This window comes from Nicotiana sylvestris, chromosome 3 (genome assembly GCF_000393655.2).
Source record: "Nicotiana sylvestris chromosome 3, ASM39365v2, whole genome shotgun sequence".
Lineage (NCBI taxonomy): Eukaryota > Viridiplantae > Streptophyta > Magnoliopsida > Solanales > Solanaceae > Nicotiana > Nicotiana sylvestris.
Window position 1 is genome coordinate 50,498,472 of NC_091059.1, and position 18,637 is coordinate 50,517,108.

An 18,637-nucleotide genomic window follows, 5' to 3' on the forward strand; every position below is an offset into this window, starting at 1 on the left:
ATTCCATATTCATAAATCATGACCTTACATTAATCTCAAAGTAGTTTTAGGAAGAAACATAATCATGAACATTTGTAGTTTGCTTTAAATTGAATACAATCCTTTTAGAATAATCGAGGCGCGCCATACCAAATAAAATCTCAAAACTCATGGCTCTCATTTAATTAATTTTAATCCTTAGAAATCGAGACGTGCCATTTAGTTGAATTTTCCATGGCCCTCGCAAACTTGAAAGTGCGTAGTTGCTTTAGGCACGCTAATTTTTAAAAATTAATTTCCTAAACTCGGGTGTGCATTTCATGTGACCCAAATCCAAATCTCAATAACGTTAGATAAAATGTGTCATGGACCGCGGGAGCATTTCATGTGGCGTGGTTCAAGACGTATTTTAGATGACGTTGAAGTTTCCTAAAATTAATTAAAAGCGGCTAATAAGCTAAAAAATATACCATAGGTTGAAACATGTTTTAAAATCAGATAATAGGCTAATTGTAATAATTTAAGCGACCGTTCTAGAACCACGGAACCCGGGAATGCCTAACACCTTCTCCCGGGTTAATAGAATTCCTTACTCAGAATTTCTGGTTCGTAGACTTCAAAAGGAAAGTCGATTTTTCCTCGATTTGGGATTTAAAATAAACCGGTGACTTGGGACATCAATTAAAATATTCCAAGTGGCGACTCTGAAAAAATTAAATTAAATAATCTCATTTCGAATAATGTCACTTTAATTGAAAAAACTCTCTTACACCCCCTAGGGCCGGTAAAAAGGAGGTGTGACACCATGAAAACAAGAAATCTATTGGTTTCTCGAAGTTATAGAAAGCTCAGTATAGCATGGATGAACGCAAAGGAGTTACTCATCATAAGTAGCATTTAGAAGAGATGGAATGTTTCCCTGGTTACAGAGTAATGGTGTAATTGAGATAGATAAAGAATGACGATTGTGCCTTCGATTGGGTAATGATTTGAAGAAAGGGATTCATGAATTGTATGGATTAATTTACCCACGTAAGGTGACTCAACAATGGATGGACAAAAGTCATAAAGTATGAGATGAGATTAGGTCTACATTCGTAAGATGAACAATAATGAGGGAGCATTAGAGGACTTGGATTTATACACATGGGATAAGCAACGAAAGTAACCAAAAGTTGGTATCAAACCTCGGTAAGGATAAATCGAGGTAAGAGTTATGGTAGTATGATCTACCTAGGTACAGTAAAGTCATATGGATGGATAAACAAAATAAAGTATAACAATATTTGTAAGTTCGACACAGTACCAAGCAAAGACCTTCAGTATATTTAAAATGAGGCCTAAAGATTGGCTAAACGCCGGAGTAAAAGGGATAGAAGAGTCGCATATGCGCACTTACAAGGAAAAAGTCGTACAGGCTGCATGACAGAAGGTAGCAAGAGTTACGAGATTGGAAGAATTCCAATCACAGGCCTTGGTGTGAGAAAGAGGCCTAAAGAGGAGAATGACTTGGCCTTTGGATTTATTCATAGAACAACTGCCTAAATGGCAAGGAGAGTATTAGGATATTCACAAGAGCTATAAGTTATGAAAATGATAAGAGCATCAGTCAACATTCGAGGAAGAATGTTCTAAAGGGGGGAATAATGTTACGCCCCGCAATATTATGTCGATATTACGTCCCGTAGTATTATATTACGATGATGTTATGTTCTGCAGTATTATATTACGCCAATGTTATGCCCTGCAGTAATGTACATTGAATTTGCCGTAAGATAATTGATATCAATTTAAAGACAAGATTATTTGGAGATTATAAGTATTATGCTATTTCAAACAAGTGGCGAGTAAATTCATGAAGGTGAGAGGGGAAGCAAGTCAAAGAAAATGAAATTTTCGTCCAAGTTTGGCATGTTGGGATATATGGGCCGAGTATTAATACCCGATATTTTTAGACTAGTATCATACAAGGTATTACATGATCATGATAGTAAGATATATAAGGTGTGTTAAAAGTGAGTAATATTTTAAGTAATTTGAGATAATTCTTAATTATGTGGGTAATTGATTAATGAGAAATTAACAAGTTGATTAAGGAATTATAGACAATTAACTAAGGTCTTTGGATAAGCTCAAGGTCCAAAAACGTGGCAGCCCCCATAACAATAATATGACTCATAAAAAGTCTTGCAAGATGTCAAATTTTGAAGAATAAAGTGGCTAGTCACCACTTAAAGTGGGCCCACATCCCAGTCAAGCTCACTTTAAGATTAGAGACCATTTTAGCTTTATTTTGGTCTCTTACAATTTCCAGGAGATGCAAGCTAATTGCTCTTTCCATAAGGAACTTACATTAGACCATAATTGAAGAAAATTATAACATGTTCCTACCCCAGTACCAAATTACCACGATGGAACACTTAGCAAGGGTTGGTTTTATGTTACTATTGTGATATTTTGCAATATCAAGGGAGTACGGTGTAATCTCTCTCAAGATAATCGACTCAGGTATGTTAAGGATATCCCTTCTTTCTTTTGGCATGATCTATACGATGCAAACAAAACGTGCAAATGCATAACTTTGATAAATGACTCTATTCATAGAAATGCTAGAGATGCTTATGTCCTTGGTTCTCCATGTGTCATATTATTCTATCATTTGTTCATGGGTCTCAGAAAAATACGCAAGTTGAAAAAAAAGTTTACTTCATGAATTATTCAAAGGCATAATGGTCTTATGTCACTCCAAGAGATTTTATTAACGTACTTTTCATGCATTGCATTCATGTACATTGACTCATGACCAGATGACATTATATACGCGTATATATGTATGTATATATATATATATATATATATATATATATATATATATATATATATATATATGATATATGGGAAAGGTTATGTTGATTATTTTGCCCATAGTGGCCAAGATGATATGATGGGATGCCCTCAGAGGCTGATGATGTTATGAAACATATACCTATGCACGACATGACATTCATACGCATATGTATGATACTATAATTATTTCATGAGTTACAAAGTTATTTAGACTTACAGGTGGAGCCATTTACTATATATTTCCTTCATGTCTGTTATGTACTTATTTATGTGCCTTACATACTCAGTATATTATTCATACCGGCATCCTTTTTTTCCTGGGGACGTTGCGTTTTATGCCCGCAGGTCCCGATAGACAGGTCGAGAGCCCTCCAAGTAGGCTATCATCTCAGCAGAAGATGTTGGTGCACTCCATTTGCTTCGGAGTTGCTTGTTTGATCAGTATGGTTTAGATGTGTATTGATTGGTATGCCGGGGCCCTGTCTCGGCCGTATGACATTTATGTACTCTTAGAGGCTTATAGACATATGTCATGTAAATGAAATATTGTATGGCCTTGTCGGCCTATGTTCAGTGTACGAGTGATTATTTCGGCCTTATAGGCCCGTATGTCATATGTATAAGTGGGTATATCAAATTGAGTATTTCCATCTCATTTACATATAAGAGTATGCTACGAAAAGATACGCTACGTTGGTACTTGGTTGAGTAAGGTACAGGGTGCCCATTGCGGCCCATTAGTTTGGGTCGTGACACGTGCTTCCTTAATTTTCCTTATCGATGACACCAGTTCCACTACGCTGATGTTGAAGTTGTATTTGGAAAGCCTGTGTAGGAGGAGTCCTGGGAATCCAATTTCTCCTTAACTTGCAATGATCTATTATTCTGGCCGCGATCAACTCTCTTATCGGTAGCGAATCTATCCTCCAACCGAAAACCTCTGTCACGTCCTTTAGCTCTTTCATAAGTCAAAAAACAACCTCTTGAAGACCGTCGATCTGTGTCAAAATTATCCTTTGATTTCTCCCTATTTTTCTCCCGATCTCGACTTTTGGTTGATGCCAGGAAACCGAGCTGATCATCTTTAATTTTTATCTTTGACTTGTACCGATTGTAACATCCGCACAAGTTGTTGCCTCTATAGCAGACTTTCTTTCAATTTTCGGGAAGCATCGGAACTTCTCGGATTAATCCCTTTAGTAAATGCTCCAGCTGCCCATTCATCTGGTACGATCGTTAGCAGCATCCTTTCTTTTTGGAATCTGGTCACGAACTCCAGCAGCAATTCAGACTCTCCTTGTGCAATCCTGAATATGTTGGACTTTTGGGCCTGTACATTTCTGGCTCTAGCATGGGCCTTGATAAAAGAATCCGCGAGCATCTCGAAGGAATATATTGAGTGCTCGGGCAAGGGCGAATACCATGTCAGGGCCCCCTTCATGAGGGTCTCCCCGAATTTCTTCAGTAAGACTGACTCGATCTTGTGCGAAGCGAAATTGTTCCCCTTCATGGTTGTTGTATAGGTGGTGATGTACTCCTAAGGATCCAAAGTCTCATCATACTTCGGCATGTCTGGTGTATTAAACCGCTTTGGGATTGATTTTGGTGTTGCGCTTAGTTTGAACGGCAACTGAGTGTATTTCTTTGAGTCCCGTCCTTTCAATACTGGTGGTGCACCAGGAATTTGATCCGTTCATACGTTTATTTCCCTCATAAATTGCATGAGTTCGGTTTTAAAGGGATCATTCTCATTGTTGTTACCAGATCCGCTACCGTTCCCTCGACCCTATCAAAGCCGACTTCGCCCATCAGGGCGCTGTTGTCGACCCTCTGCGCTATTTGGTTTGCGAGAGCACATGGAGGAACTGGACCTCGTCCATTTGCGTTGTTGGAGGCACCTAACAATGCTTGCCTCAACTCCGTCATGACCTGATCCTGTAGTGAGAGGTTGCCCATAATAGCCTTTTATTACTCCCTCAGGATCCTTGTTATTTTAGCGACGTGCTCTTCTTCAGCATCAACAGGAGTTGCCTCTCGAACATGTCGTGGATATTGCCCGCTATGGACCGGCGTGGCCTTATCCCCCTTGTTGCGACTGATCAAATCTTCATGCTGAGGCTGATTTCCTTGGGTCTCAACGATGTGTGCGATGTTGATATCGTTATCTGCAATTTTCTATGGTTTTTGCTAATAACAAAGAATCAAATAGGTTAATAATAGATATAAGGACCAACTCAATTACATAACTGTCTAGGTCCCACAATGGGCGCCAAACTATTTACTCATAAAACGGTACTGTTAAATTTATATGTGATTTATAGACAAGTGAATCGGTTTGATCCTAAAATGATAAATAAATAAAATAAAAATGTAAGACTTAGAGTAAAAGTCGAGATAAGACAACAAGAATCTTGGTTCTGGGAGCAGAGCTTCCGGATGCAGTAGTAACGATCTTAATAAGCAAGAAGATAAAATATTATTGAGCTTTGAATAGTGTGTAGCATAAACTTGTCAGAAAATTCGTCCCTCTACAATGGTTGTTGAGCTTACTATTTATGGTTACTCCTAGGGAACAAGGTCCTAGGATCAAGCCCCTCTTAAATAATAATTATGGGGGGCATTGAAGAATGTGTAACGGTAGACAATGAATGTCATATCTTCTGTAACGGACTACGTACTTAATGCTATAGAATATTCTCCATTAAATGCTACCCGAGTGTCAGGCATTTATTTTGTCTTTATGAACAATATTCCCTTCGGGGACAAACGAGATTGCTACCCTCGGACCTGACTGTCATTTGCCTCGCTTTCCATCTGCCTTCGGCTCCACATGTCATTTTATTATGTAAGCATTTAATATGAACATAATTTATCCTATACAATTGTATTTGCGCTAGTTTGACTGGAGTGAAAATTAATAATGTAAAGAAGAATTATGAATCTTGTAGTCTTATCTAAAATATGTACAATATATAAAATATTGCCCTTTGAATCTCATAGTCTTATTAAACCTACCATATCATACGTATAACAGAGTATCATTAAGTAAAATAAAAATATTTAAATAAAACACTTACCAAATATAACAAGTGACACTCTGAAATAGACTAAAATCAGAAAAAGTAAAATAAATAAATTTGAACAGAGAGAGTAATACTTTTCAATTCGAGCATTGGACTTTCTCATGCAGGTGGCAACTACAACTCTTGCTACTAGTTGGAAGTATGATAACTATTGGTTTGCATGAGCCCACCAAATACTAGAGTACTGATCTTCTATATGTAAATAAAGCAGAGGATTTTTACGTTAAAAATCCCACACAAGATGGTCAAAAAACCACGAACTGCGCTCAAACGCTCTCTCCTCTCTCTAGTTTCTCTCTCTAAGTTCATCCTTCTCGTCGAGGGCAGACATGGCTGCTGCGACCTCTCCCCAGCCTTTGGCTGTGGGAGAGGCAACACAAATCCATACAGAAACAATCCCAAATCATAATTTAAAACAAACCTATGCGTCACAACTTCAACCAAAACAAGCTGCCTTAGTGTCGTCAAAATTTGATTTGTTTCCCGTAAAAATCGATCATGGTGAACCAGTGATAGAATTCACAATGGAGGATGTTAATGACTTCATTAGGGAAGAAGGATTGCATCAGGCAGTTGTGATTAAATTTTCTTATGGAAAACCTGATTTACAGGAGGTTCGAAGAATTTTTCTGTCACAATTTGACGTCCAAGGTCACTGTAACGTTGGACAGCTGGATTTTCTTCACCTGTTGGTCAGGTTTGATTTATTCAGTGATTATGTTCAGTCCCTTTCGAGGTCGACTGGATATCTTAAATCTAAAGGCGACGAGTACTTCTTCAGAACATTCCCATGGACGCTAGGATTTAATCCAAAGGAGGAGACTTCTATGGCAGTCGTCTGGATCTCGTTACTAGGTTTGCCACCTAATTTCTTTGCAAAGAGATCGTTATTGTCTATAGCATCTGCTGTTGGAAAAGCTCTTGCTGTGGACAAGGCCACACAACAAAGAACCAGACCTAGTGCTGCTAGAGTTAAAGTTATAATTGATCTTTTAGACAAACATCCCAAAAAGGTTAAGCTTCAGATTGTGGATAGAGTTACTGGTAAATATGTCGTGCATTATCAGGAAATAGTGTATGACAATCTTCCTAAGTATTGCACGTGTTGCAAGCATCAAGGGCATGACGAAAACGTGTGTCGAGTAATGAAAACACAAGCTGAAACAGAAGGGACGACAGAGAAGGTGAATATGGACAGTGATATGCCTGTTATGGAGGTTACTAATGCTGACAAGTTACAAGGAGATGCAAGGGACTATTTAAATGCTAAGAGAGCTGGACAAATAGGTAAGGATTTCCAGTAAAGGATGGTAAACAAGGAGTTGACACAGCAAAAGAAACTGCAGTTGATCAACAAGTGTTGCAAATTGAAGGAGAAAAACAAAGTGTTAATGTGAATAATCAGAATGGGAAGAATCGAGTAGTTAAAGATATCATTGTAGGTGATGGTGCAAATTAGATAAGGGCACAGCTAAGCCTTCACGAGATGTTCCTGCTAGCATAGCCTTAGCAAGGATTTCTAATGTCGTGAATCCAATTGTACAGGCCTATGATAAGCTGGCCAGTGCTGCAGCTATTTTGGCATCTAGTACAGGCCCCAAGAGTACTGCTGTAGATGCTAAGGAAGCAGATCTCTCTAAGAAAATTGGTCAACAGGTGCATCAGGAGGTACAACAACAGGAAGATGTTTTGAAGTATGCAACTGCTACAGGTTCAAAGAATGATCGAGCTGGGGTATTTGCACAAGTGGTTAAAGTGGAGGCTGACATAATAGATGGATCCAATCTATTGTGAGGCAAGGACATGAAGGAATCGTGGAATTAGTTGATGGAACTCCTAAGGGTGAAAAGGCTGCCAACATAGAGGCAAAACAATTGCAAGGGTTAGCTGAAAATAACCAGTTGACAGCTGCACAACAGACTCATGTAAGCAATATTGTGGACCAGATTTTGGCAAGTACAACGACTGGACAAAAGGGCATATCTGTAGAAGACAAAATTGGTGATAGGGGTGATGGTGATAGAGGTAATAACACAAACAAAAAGGAGGGGATTTGGAATGTAGTTACACCCAGGAAATCACCTACAAAGAATGAGGTAACAGCAGGGCAGAAAAATCTAAGTGTTCGACGAAAGGACACTTCCATTGTTCCCAGCCCAAATGCCTTCGAGATTCTTGCAACTGAGGATGGTGTTGGACTTAATGCAACAAGCTTAATTGCAGATGCAATGAACAAACAAATTGTTCCATGCAACAGCAATGAAAAAGCTCATCAAGGCAGTGGTAATTTGGCCGAAAATTTGATGTTAGACAAAATGCCTCAAAGAAGAACTTGGTGAAGGACCTAATAGGCAATCAGGCACATAGCTCAACAACTCCGACCTTGCATTTTTCTAGTCCACATGTGGAAAAAATTATTAAAGAAGCTCAGGCAGCAATGGTAGTTAACACAACTATGGTTAAACAACTAATTGTGACCTTGAACACATCCGTGTATGAAGTTCCCTCACAATCAATGGAGTCATGTGGGGATTACGGAGGTGAACCAGGCCAACTAATGCTTTCTACAGGTAATAATAACGAGATAATACAAGCTAATTCGAAACTATGGTTAGATCAACGCGAACATGATGATGATGAGGACTGGGCTGCTGAGTATGGCTTTGATGGAGAATCAACTGATGGAGGTGCAGATCAAGAGAGTGAAGAAGAAGATTTACTCTCAATTGGCTCACAATCTGTGCCAACAAAAGAGGTCACATTGACTCCAAGTAAACTTAATTCCAATGCGCCTGTTTTTGTCCCCAGCAATGCTTCAGGTGCAAGAACATTGAGTCGAACAGCAGCAACACAAACAAAACACACTGTTTCAGCTGCTAATGATCGAGCAGCAGCAAATTTTAAATCTGGGCAGCAGCAAATTGAGGAAACTAATCCAATTTTGGATGCAGTGCAGCAGCAACATATGCCAAATGACTTAACTGTTGGTCCTACTGCTGATCGAACAGCAACACCAGCAAATTCTGGGCAGCAACAAGTTATGACAACAACTCCAAATATTTCAGTAGAAGATAGAAAGCTATTGGATGCGATGGTAAGCTCAAAACCTGTTAGCTCTTTAAATCTTACTGAGTTTAGCACAGGTCGAGTGAATAAGAGTGGGAACAAAATGCAAAGCATATCACAACACCAAAACAAGGCAGCGTTGATTAATAAACAGGATGGAAACAGTGTGGTAATTCAAGAAATGGTTCAAGACATGCCAAATCCGGTGATTGTGGGCAGAGATACATATGAAGAGGGCGAGGAAGAAGATATTCTAAATCAATACCGGGCAGAGGCAGTAAGAAAAGGGGATCTTTCACCTATGCATAGAGGCAAAAGGAAAAAGACACATAAAAGAGAAAAAAATTGGGACAGCAAGATGAGTGAAGATGTGAACATAAGGCGACTCCCAATGAGGTTTGCCAAACAAAAACATGTTTATCCAACTACGTCAACAAAGTCCACTCGTTCAAAGAAGAAAGCATGAATTTTGAAGATATTTTAAAAAGGGTAGAGGATGAGGACAAGCGCCTACAAGTTGAAGACTTCACAAAATTAGAGAACAAAGGACATCACTGTTATTTCTACATATTCTTATTCTACCATCACATTAGCATAGTTTTATGTAATATTATCATAGAGTATGTTATAAATTCTGTGATGATCATAGAATATCTAGTGTTAGCTAGTTCTTTCTTTTCACCTGCTTGTTAGTAGGTGAGGTTTTTTATTTGCCTCAATAGGATTAGTAAGGTAAGGTTTAGCCCAGTTTATGTTGCTCTAGACCTATGCCTTTGGAAAGATATCCAAATGGCTATGAGATTATATGCCCTCGTGAGACTTTGCCGGCAGCTACACCATGATTCCTCTACATGAGGCTGCCATAAGGGCATTGTGAGGCGTAGAGGAGTGATTATATAGCCGAGGCATAGAAGCAACATTATTGGTGCTATTGTCCCCCTTATTTGTACTCTTCCTATGTGGTTCTTTTTTGCTTTTAGTATTAATAAAACTAGCACTAGGCACCTGCCTAGTGGATTTGCATAAAAAAATAAAAAAAAAATAAAAAACCACGACCTACACCTGTAGTATTTTAACTTTACTAACTTGTAAAGAACCTATTACAAGCCACTTTGCAATGACTCCATTGCAAAGGATTTACTCAACTAACTTGTGGTACTCTTACCACAAGCCACTTTGTGACTTCCTAGTTACAAAGGCTTTTTCTAACTTGTGATGCTCTCACCGCAAGCCATATTGTAACTCTACAATACAAAGGCTGTTGCTTAAGACTAAATCCAGTCACAACATAAACTCAAGGAGTTTATGGATTTCTAAGAGGATTCCTAATCAAACGTTTCTAGCTAAGCAGTTTAGGAGATACAATAAGTACAATAACAAAGTTACAACTCAACTAGGACAACAACAAGCTATATTTTAGGAACTGGTCCGTAGTTGCGTTCAACTTTGTTCTTCAAGCTTGAGTGGATAGATTTCTCTGTTTTGGCAAGAAGCTTGAATGAGAAACTGAAACATTCAAGTGATGTTTTGTATAAAACTCATTGTAGGTACATCTTGATCACATCACTTGAAATGATGTAAGTACTTTATTTGGTTAGAGAATGAGTGGGCGCTGGAGATAGTGCAGTGCGGCAGAAACAGTGCCGTCAGTCACTTCATTTCCAGATGTGTCCAATTGACTTTGTACTGCTATGAGGAAACCACAAGAGTATCAAGTCCTTGTGTGGGTTCCTAGCTCCTAAAGCTGTAGTAGTTCACCTTTAGCTGGAATCCGTTAAATCTTGCAGTATAGTTCAAGTAGGTCAGGTTCCCTATCTAGTTCTTAACAGTAAGTTTGTTAGATCATCAAACATAAGGCAAGAATATTCAAAACCTATCAATTTTCCCCTTTTTGATGATGACAAACTTAACATTTATAGAGTGGAGTTAGAGCAGTAAGAACCAGTTTAAGTAACAGAGGAACACAGGGTTCCCCCTAAGACTATGCCTTATTGTAACAATAGTTCCCCCATGTGTTCCCCCTGAGTTGATTGTCGTCCGTATTATTTTTCCCCCTTTTGGCATCATTAAAAAACAGAATAATCAACACAAAGAAGTCCAGCTAAGTTAAACTCATGCCACATATGTGCACACAATCATGATAGAGAATAGAACACAGAAAGAGAGTACTGACATAATAAAACGAGGATTGATATTAATAAAGCTTAAATATGCCTCTGCTTTGAAAAAGAGAAAGGCAACATTGGACTTGTTAACGGGAGCAGTAGTGTTTCATCCCAACCACACAAAAAAAGAAAACAAAAACATCCGCCAAACCATCAAAAAAAACATAACAAACATATCCAGAAACTGGTCACTGAAGGGGTACTTAGGGGGCACTATGAGTAAAAGGCTTGGTAGCTGCAGCAAGTGTTTGGAGAACGAGGTCTATTCGGGTGTTTGCCGACTTTTGCTCATTGAGCAGTTCTGCTTTCATGGTTCTCTACTTGCACCCTGAGATCAGCATTCTCCTGTGTCAAACGAGCCACTTCATCATTTGACATCGGAACCCCTCGGGCTTACTGACCTTCTAGGATAGCATTCCTGGCCTTCAACCGATGAATTTCCTCAGCTGTACTGTTCTGAGCATTTATAAGATGTGAAATGGTTGATGTACTTCCTACCCCCCCCCCCCATACTTTTCCACACACTCGCACTCTTCCAAAGTCATCTATGAGAAAGTCTGCTTCCTAGTCCCCATTTTGCCCTTCCCCAATGGGACTTTAAAGAATTTGAACACTAGAGTAAGTAGGAACCCATAGGGAAGGACATGATTACCATCTTTGAAAGTGGAAACCTTTTGCATGTGTTCAATCATAATAGCAAGCAGACTCACCGGAGTAAAATTGTCCAATTGCTCCATCAAGAATAGGTCAGACTTAGAAATCACTGACCTCCTTTCAGCTCGAGGCAATAGAACTTTGTTAACCAATTCAAACAGCAGCTAGTAAACAGGGAGTAGGGCTTTCTTATGGATCTGGTCCCCTTTCTGGTTAGCATTATCTTTTACCACTGCATTTCTGAAGTTATACTAACACGCATCTCTTATACTGGACATACCAGTTGTAGGAACTTTTAAAATCTCTCCAAGCAACTTTACATCAAAGACGATGTCCACCCTATTGACCAAAGCACAAATGTGGTCAGTATCAAATGGAAAGACGCTAGCAAAGAAACTTTGTACCTCCTCCTCATATACCTTAGGTGCATCAATTTGAAATAGATGCACCCAACATTGAAACTCGACCATTTCCAAAATTTGGCGCATTCCAGCCATCTTAGAGATTACTGGGTCAAACGTACGACCCATTAGAACTTTTTGATGCCTCAGGCGCTCAGAGCCAAGGCTTACTCCACTTCTCATTTTCTTTACAAAAACAGGTTCTTCAAAAGATTCAGACTTGCGTTTCCCAAACTTCTCTCCACTGACTTTGCCTTTTCCCTTGGATTTGACTAGGACATCCTCATCAGACATGGAAAACTCACTCACTACCTCTTTCATCTTAGACCTAGATATTGACCCTTTCTCTATTGAAGTAGGCTTCGTCTTTTTCGAAGACCGTCTAACAAGTGAACCAGGTTCATCTGGGGTTTCCTCTTCCACCTCGACTACAGAGATCACCTCATCACTTACAGGTACACCACCCTTCACCAACTTTCTTCTTTTCTTCTTACTACTCTTCTTGATCTTTTGAAGAGTAGAATTGTAGGTCACTTTAACTTGAAGCCTGGTAGTAGGTCGTTTGATTTCAGACTCAGGGGTGGACACAACCCTCCACTTACTTATGAATGCATCAAGAGCCACATTATCTAGGTCTTCTTCATCACTGGATCTCATTCAAGGTGCTTGAATTTCTAGGGGCACAGCATCGAATGCAGGAATAACACTATCCTGGGAATGAGAGCCTTGACCTGGGTCCTCCGGAGAGGGATCAGATTCCTCATGTGATGCCCCAGTAGTATCTGCTACTGTATCCCCTTCAATAGCTACAATGGCCCCTTCTTCCTCCACACTTTGTGTCTCGTTTTTCTGAGATATAATCTCATGCATTACACCATCAGCGGATACCACAAACACGGTTACAACATTTTTCTCTTCCTAAACCGGTGCTTCCACCACTATGGAATCGGTGGCAACGATAGCAGAACTCTTTGTGACCTCAGGATTTTGACGTCGTTCTCCACTTAGAGTGTGACTAGTGGGAACATCAAATGATGGGGAGAACAGAGCAGTAGTTTCAAGGGTTTATATATTTGGAAGATATTGGGAAACTGGAGGAGGTGTGACTGTAGCAGTAGGAGTAATAGAGGGTGAGGAAGGCTTAGTGAGAGCGGAAGGTTCCATAGATTGATCAGTGGTAGTTACAACTGTGGCAGGGAGATCGGAAGTTGTCTCAGCCATTGAAAGAAGTGGTATGATGATCCCTTTTTTTGGGTGATTCTAGTCTAAGACTTATGGTTAAGAAGAGAAGAAGATAGGGTTTCTAAAAGGAGAGGATAATTATGAAGAAAGAGGAATTGGCACCGGTTCTGAAATGGAGGTTAAGCGTGGAGAATTGCAATGTTAGAGGGAGATGGAATGATTTGAAATAAAGAGACGTGACAGCAGGATCTGAAAAGTTGATGACATGGCAGTTGTGTTTTGTACCCTTTTTAAGATATGTATTAAAGGATGCACAGAACTACTAACCTTTGGTACAAGAACCAGGTTCTTGACCTTTTTATTTGAAAGAATCAATCCTCTTTTATCATTCATGCACTGCATCTATCGCTTCTATACTCATCATGCGTGTTTACCTGCAATGCTATTGAAGTGAGTTTGACATGGCCAGAAAGTACTTTGAGATAGTTATTTCTTGAAGGTAAAAGCCAGATAAAGAGGAATCAGGTTCTCAATTTGGCTTTAAAATCCCCAGCTTCACTCTGTTTCTTTCAAAATATTTCCTACTTAGAGCCTTGGTGAAAATGTCTACAATTTGATCTTCTGTGCTGCAGAACTTCATACATATCAGCCCTTTCTCCACATTGCCTCTTAGAAAATGATGCCTCACATCAATATGTTTTGTCCTTTTGTGTTGAACTAGATTCTTGGCCATGTTGAGTGCACTGGTGTTGTCACATAGAAGGGGCACACTCTCAGTGAGTACCCCAAAGTCCTCTAGTTGCTGCTTGATCCATAAAAGCTGAGTGCAGCAAGATGTTGCAGCTACATATTCAGCTTCAACTGTTGAAAGAGCCACTGAATTTTGCTTCCTTGCACCCCAAGAGCTAAGACATGAAACTAAGAAGTGAGCCATTCCAGAAGTGTTTTCCTTGTCCACAAGATAACTTGCATAATCTGCATCAGCATACCCAATTAGATTAAAATTGTCACCTGATGGATAATACAGCACCAGGTCCTGTGTTCCTTTGAGATATCTTAGTATTCTTTTGGCAGCCTTCAAGTGAGATTCCTTGGGATTTGATTGAAACCTTGCATATAGCCCTACACTGAAAACAATGTCAGGTCTACTGGCAGTGAGATGGAGGAGAGTCCCAATAATGCCTCTATACATGGTTTGATTCATAGGAGATCCAGTTTCATCCATGTCCAGTCAAATGGCAGTAGCAATGGGAGTGTCTATCACCTTTGATGCTTCCATGTCAAACCTCTTCAAGAGCTCCCTGATGTATTTTTGCTGACAAATGGATATACCCTTTGAGGATTGTTTTACTTGAAGACCCAAGAAGAACTTCAGCTCCCCCATCATGCTCATTTCAAATTTACTTCTCATGAGTTTTGCAAATTTTTCACACAGAGAATCAGCTGTTTCTCCAAAAATAATATCATCAACATAAACTTGAACAATGAGCAGGTTCCTTCCTCGTTTCTTTAAGAAAAGAGCGTTGTCAATTTTTCCTCTTTTAAAACCATTTTCCAGGAGGAACTTTGACAATCTTTCATACCAAGCTCGAGGAGCCTGCTTTAACTCGTACAGAGCTTTGTCCAGTTTAAACACATATTCAGGGTGCTCATGACATTCAAACCCTGGGGGTGGCTTCACATAGACTTCTTCCTTAAGGAGTCTATTCAAAAATGCACTCTTGACATCTATTTGGAACAAGGTGAATTCCATATGTGATGCAAAAGCGATTAGAATTCTAATAGCTTCCATGCGAGCCACTGGAGCAAACGTTTCATCATAGTCAATACCTTCCTCCTGATTGTAGCCTTGGACCATTAGCCTGGCCTTGTTTCTTGTGGTAATTCCATGTTCATCGAGCTTGTTTCTGAATACTCACCTGGTTCCTATAATGGTTCAATATGGGGGTCTAGGTACCAGGTGCCACACATTGTTTCTCTCAAACTAATGTAGCTCGTCTTGCATGGCTGTAATCTAATCTGCATCTTTCAAAGCTTCCTTGATATTTTTTGGGTTCTATCTGGGAGAGAAAGGTTGAGAAGGCAAGTGAATTTCTAGCTCTTAATCTAGTTTGTACTCCAGAATCTAGAGGAGTGATAATGTTGGCTATTGGATGAGAGCTTTGGTGTCTCCAGTTAGACGCCCGAGGTTCATTCTGGGAGGAGAAAGATATGTTTGGATAATTTTCCTCTACCATTCTCTCAGGTGCTAGTGGAGTTCCCTGAACTGCATCAACCACTCTTTCTTCAGCTTTAGTAGTTGTAATTGAAGTGCTTGGTTCTGTTGAAGATGAAGCAGCGTTGTCCTCATTTGGCTCCTTTACGTGACTCATCATATCTGCCTTTCCATTTGTCATGTTAATGATTTCACTAGGAACTAGTGAGGGTTCTCCATCTTGATCTTCCTCAGCATTCTTCATAAATGATGGATAAGATTCATCAAAAATAACATGAACACCTTCCTCAACATATTGAGTCCGCTTATTATATATCTTGTAAGCGTTGCTTTGAGAAGAGTAGCCCATAAATATTCCTTCATCACTCTTGGCATCAAATTTACCAAGCTGATCATTTCCATTGTTGAGAACATAGCATTTGCACTCATATGTTCTTAGGTGAGTCGGCTTGGGTTTCCTTTCATTCAACAGTTTATACGGGGTTTTGTTTAGAAGTGATCTGATCATGCACCTGTTCACCAAGTATCAAGCGGTATTGACAGCTTCAGCCCAGAAGTTCTTTGCAATTCCACTGTCGATCAACATTGTTCTTGCCATTTCCTCCAGAGTTCTATTCTTCCTTTATACTACTTCATTTTGCTGAGGAGTTCTGGGAGCTGAGAAGTTGTGTGTGATGCCATTTTCATTGCAGAATTCATCAAATTTGACATTGTCAAATTCTGTCCCATGATCTTATCTAATGCAAGCAACTCTAGATTACATCTTCACCTGGATTTTCTTCACAAAGGCCACAAATACCTCAATAGTTTCATCTTTGGTTCTGAGAAATGGAGTCCATGTGAATCTAGAGTAGTCATCTACTATTATGAAAATATATCTTTTTTCTCCTCTGTTTTGCACTCTCATAGGTCCACACAGATCCATATGAAGAAGCTCTAGTGGCTTTGAGGTGCTCACATCTCTTTTAGGCTTAATAGAGGACTTCACATGTTTTCCTCTAGCACAGGCATCACAGACTTTTTTGCATCTTGAATTGTGACATAGGCAGACCATGGACCAGGTCCTTCTGAATTAGTTTGTTCAAAAGAGAAAAATTTGCATGGCCCAGTCTTTTGTGCCATAGTTTAGCTTCATCATCAATAGCTTTCAGACAACTCAGATCACCATTCTGTAAGGACTTGAAATCAACGACATAAATGTTCTTGTATCTTTTGGCCATAAGTACTATTTCACCGGTCACAAGATCAGTGACTGTACATATTTTGGACAAGAATTCGACCTTGTTTCCTTTATCATAAATTTGAGAAATACTCAAGAGACTGTACTTAAGGCCATTTACATTGTACACATTTTCAATAGAACGAGTAAGTGATTTCCCGACTTTTCCAACTCCAAGAATGTACCCCTTTTTGCCATTGCCAAAGGATACACTCCCTTTTTGCAAGGCTTTTAGTGAAAGAAAGTCTGTGGTGTTCCTAGTCATGTGTTTTGAATACCCACTATCCATGAACCATTGTTGACCACTTCCTTTCACTGTTCTCTGCACAAGAGATTAGGAGTTAGTTTTAGGAACCAAAACAAGTTTAGGTCCCTTGTAGTAAGCAAGAGTATGAATAAGTGTTCTCTTAGTCCATGCAGGTAATATGCATTTTTTGTGAGTGGAACCTGGTCCCTCTTTTGTAGTCACCGTTTCAGCAAACACTTTGTTTTTCTGAACTAGTTGATTCTTGGCCTGGACATCTTCCTTGAAGCGCCTAATGTTCCCACATCGGGTACAAGGCTAGTTATCAAAGACAGTGACGTACTTACTGTGAGGGTTGTGAGGAGTTTTCTCCCTTTGGAACCCTGCTCCCTGCATGTTTTCACAATTATTAGTATGCAAGGCAGTGGTAGCTTCTGAGGACCAGGTCCACTTTAGGGACTTTTCAAAATCATTCTTTACTCTTTCCAGATTAGTATGGAGAAGCTCGTTTTTCTCAATTTCACCAGACATCCTAAATCTCATAGCTTTCACCTCATTTTCAAGCCTAATGTGTTCCTCACTTGCTATCACCTTTCCCTTATTAGAACTTTCAGGTTTTGACTTAGTCCATGGTTTCACTATTGTTTCCCTTAGGTATGCAATTTCTGTCAACAGATCACTCTTTTCTTTTCTGAGGGTTTTAATGGTTTTCTTATGGTCAGTAACTACAGCCACTAAGTCGTCTCTAGTTTGTTCAGATTCTCCTAATTCTAATGTCAAAGAATTCCTATCCTCCACAAGACTATGAAAAGTAGTGATTAAAACATCAGCTAAAGACATGAGTTTTTTTGGAGAATAGGATTTCAAATTTCTCTGAACATCCCTGAAGTTTACCTCTTTGTTGCCATTGTCTTCATCATCATCTGATTGAGCTATCAAAGCAAAAGCTGAGTCATATCCTGTCTTTTCGCCTTCAACTGCTATCATGGAACTATCACCAGTATCAGGTTTATCTTCAGACTCACTAGATGAATCCCCCCATGCTGCAAAAGCATGTCTCATCATATTGTCAGCAGATCTTTTTCTCTTGAAGTCCTTGACAGGAACCGTGTTCGTCTTAGTTGTTTTCTCATGATGGTTCTTGGAAAATTCTTGCTTTAGGATAGGACAGTCTTTCATGAAGTGTCCAGGCTTTCCACACTTGTAACAAAGATCACAGTTTCTTGGTCTGATAGAAATGTCCCTTTTTAGCATTTCTCCATTTCTTCTGACCATCTTCTGAAATTTTTTGGTTAGGAAGCCATGTCACTGTCTTCCTCACTTGAATCATTGTAATCATCTTTAAGTACCAGGTTCTTTTCCCTTTTTGGTTCTCTTCTTTCACTGTTTATCTTTTTCTTCAACTCATAGGTCTTCAAGTTTCCGATCAGCTCTTCTATGTTCAGCTCTTGTAAGTCCTTTGATTCAGTAATGACATTCACTTTGTTTCCTAGGAGCTAGGCAGAAAGCTGATGATTTTCCTTACTAGCTTGTTTCTGGGAATGATTTCATCAAGGGAGTGTAACTCATTTATAATGGAAGT

At 39.4% G+C, this 18,637-nt stretch overlaps 1 protein-coding gene across 1 annotated transcript; it reads right to left on the reverse strand.

The window, feature by feature from the left end:
- Window positions 1–16,602: 16,602 nt before the first annotated feature.
- On the reverse strand, window positions 16,603–18,330 carry LOC138887334 (uncharacterized). The gene is made up of 3 exons (XM_070169069.1): window positions 17,438–18,330; window positions 17,281–17,347; window positions 16,603–17,133 (listed from the first exon to the last, which is right to left on the reverse strand). The coding sequence occupies exons 1-3, from the start codon at window positions 18,328–18,330 to the stop codon at window positions 16,603–16,605; spliced, it is 1,491 nt and encodes a 496-aa protein (XP_070025170.1).
- Between the last annotated feature and the right edge of the window lie 307 nt (window positions 18,331–18,637).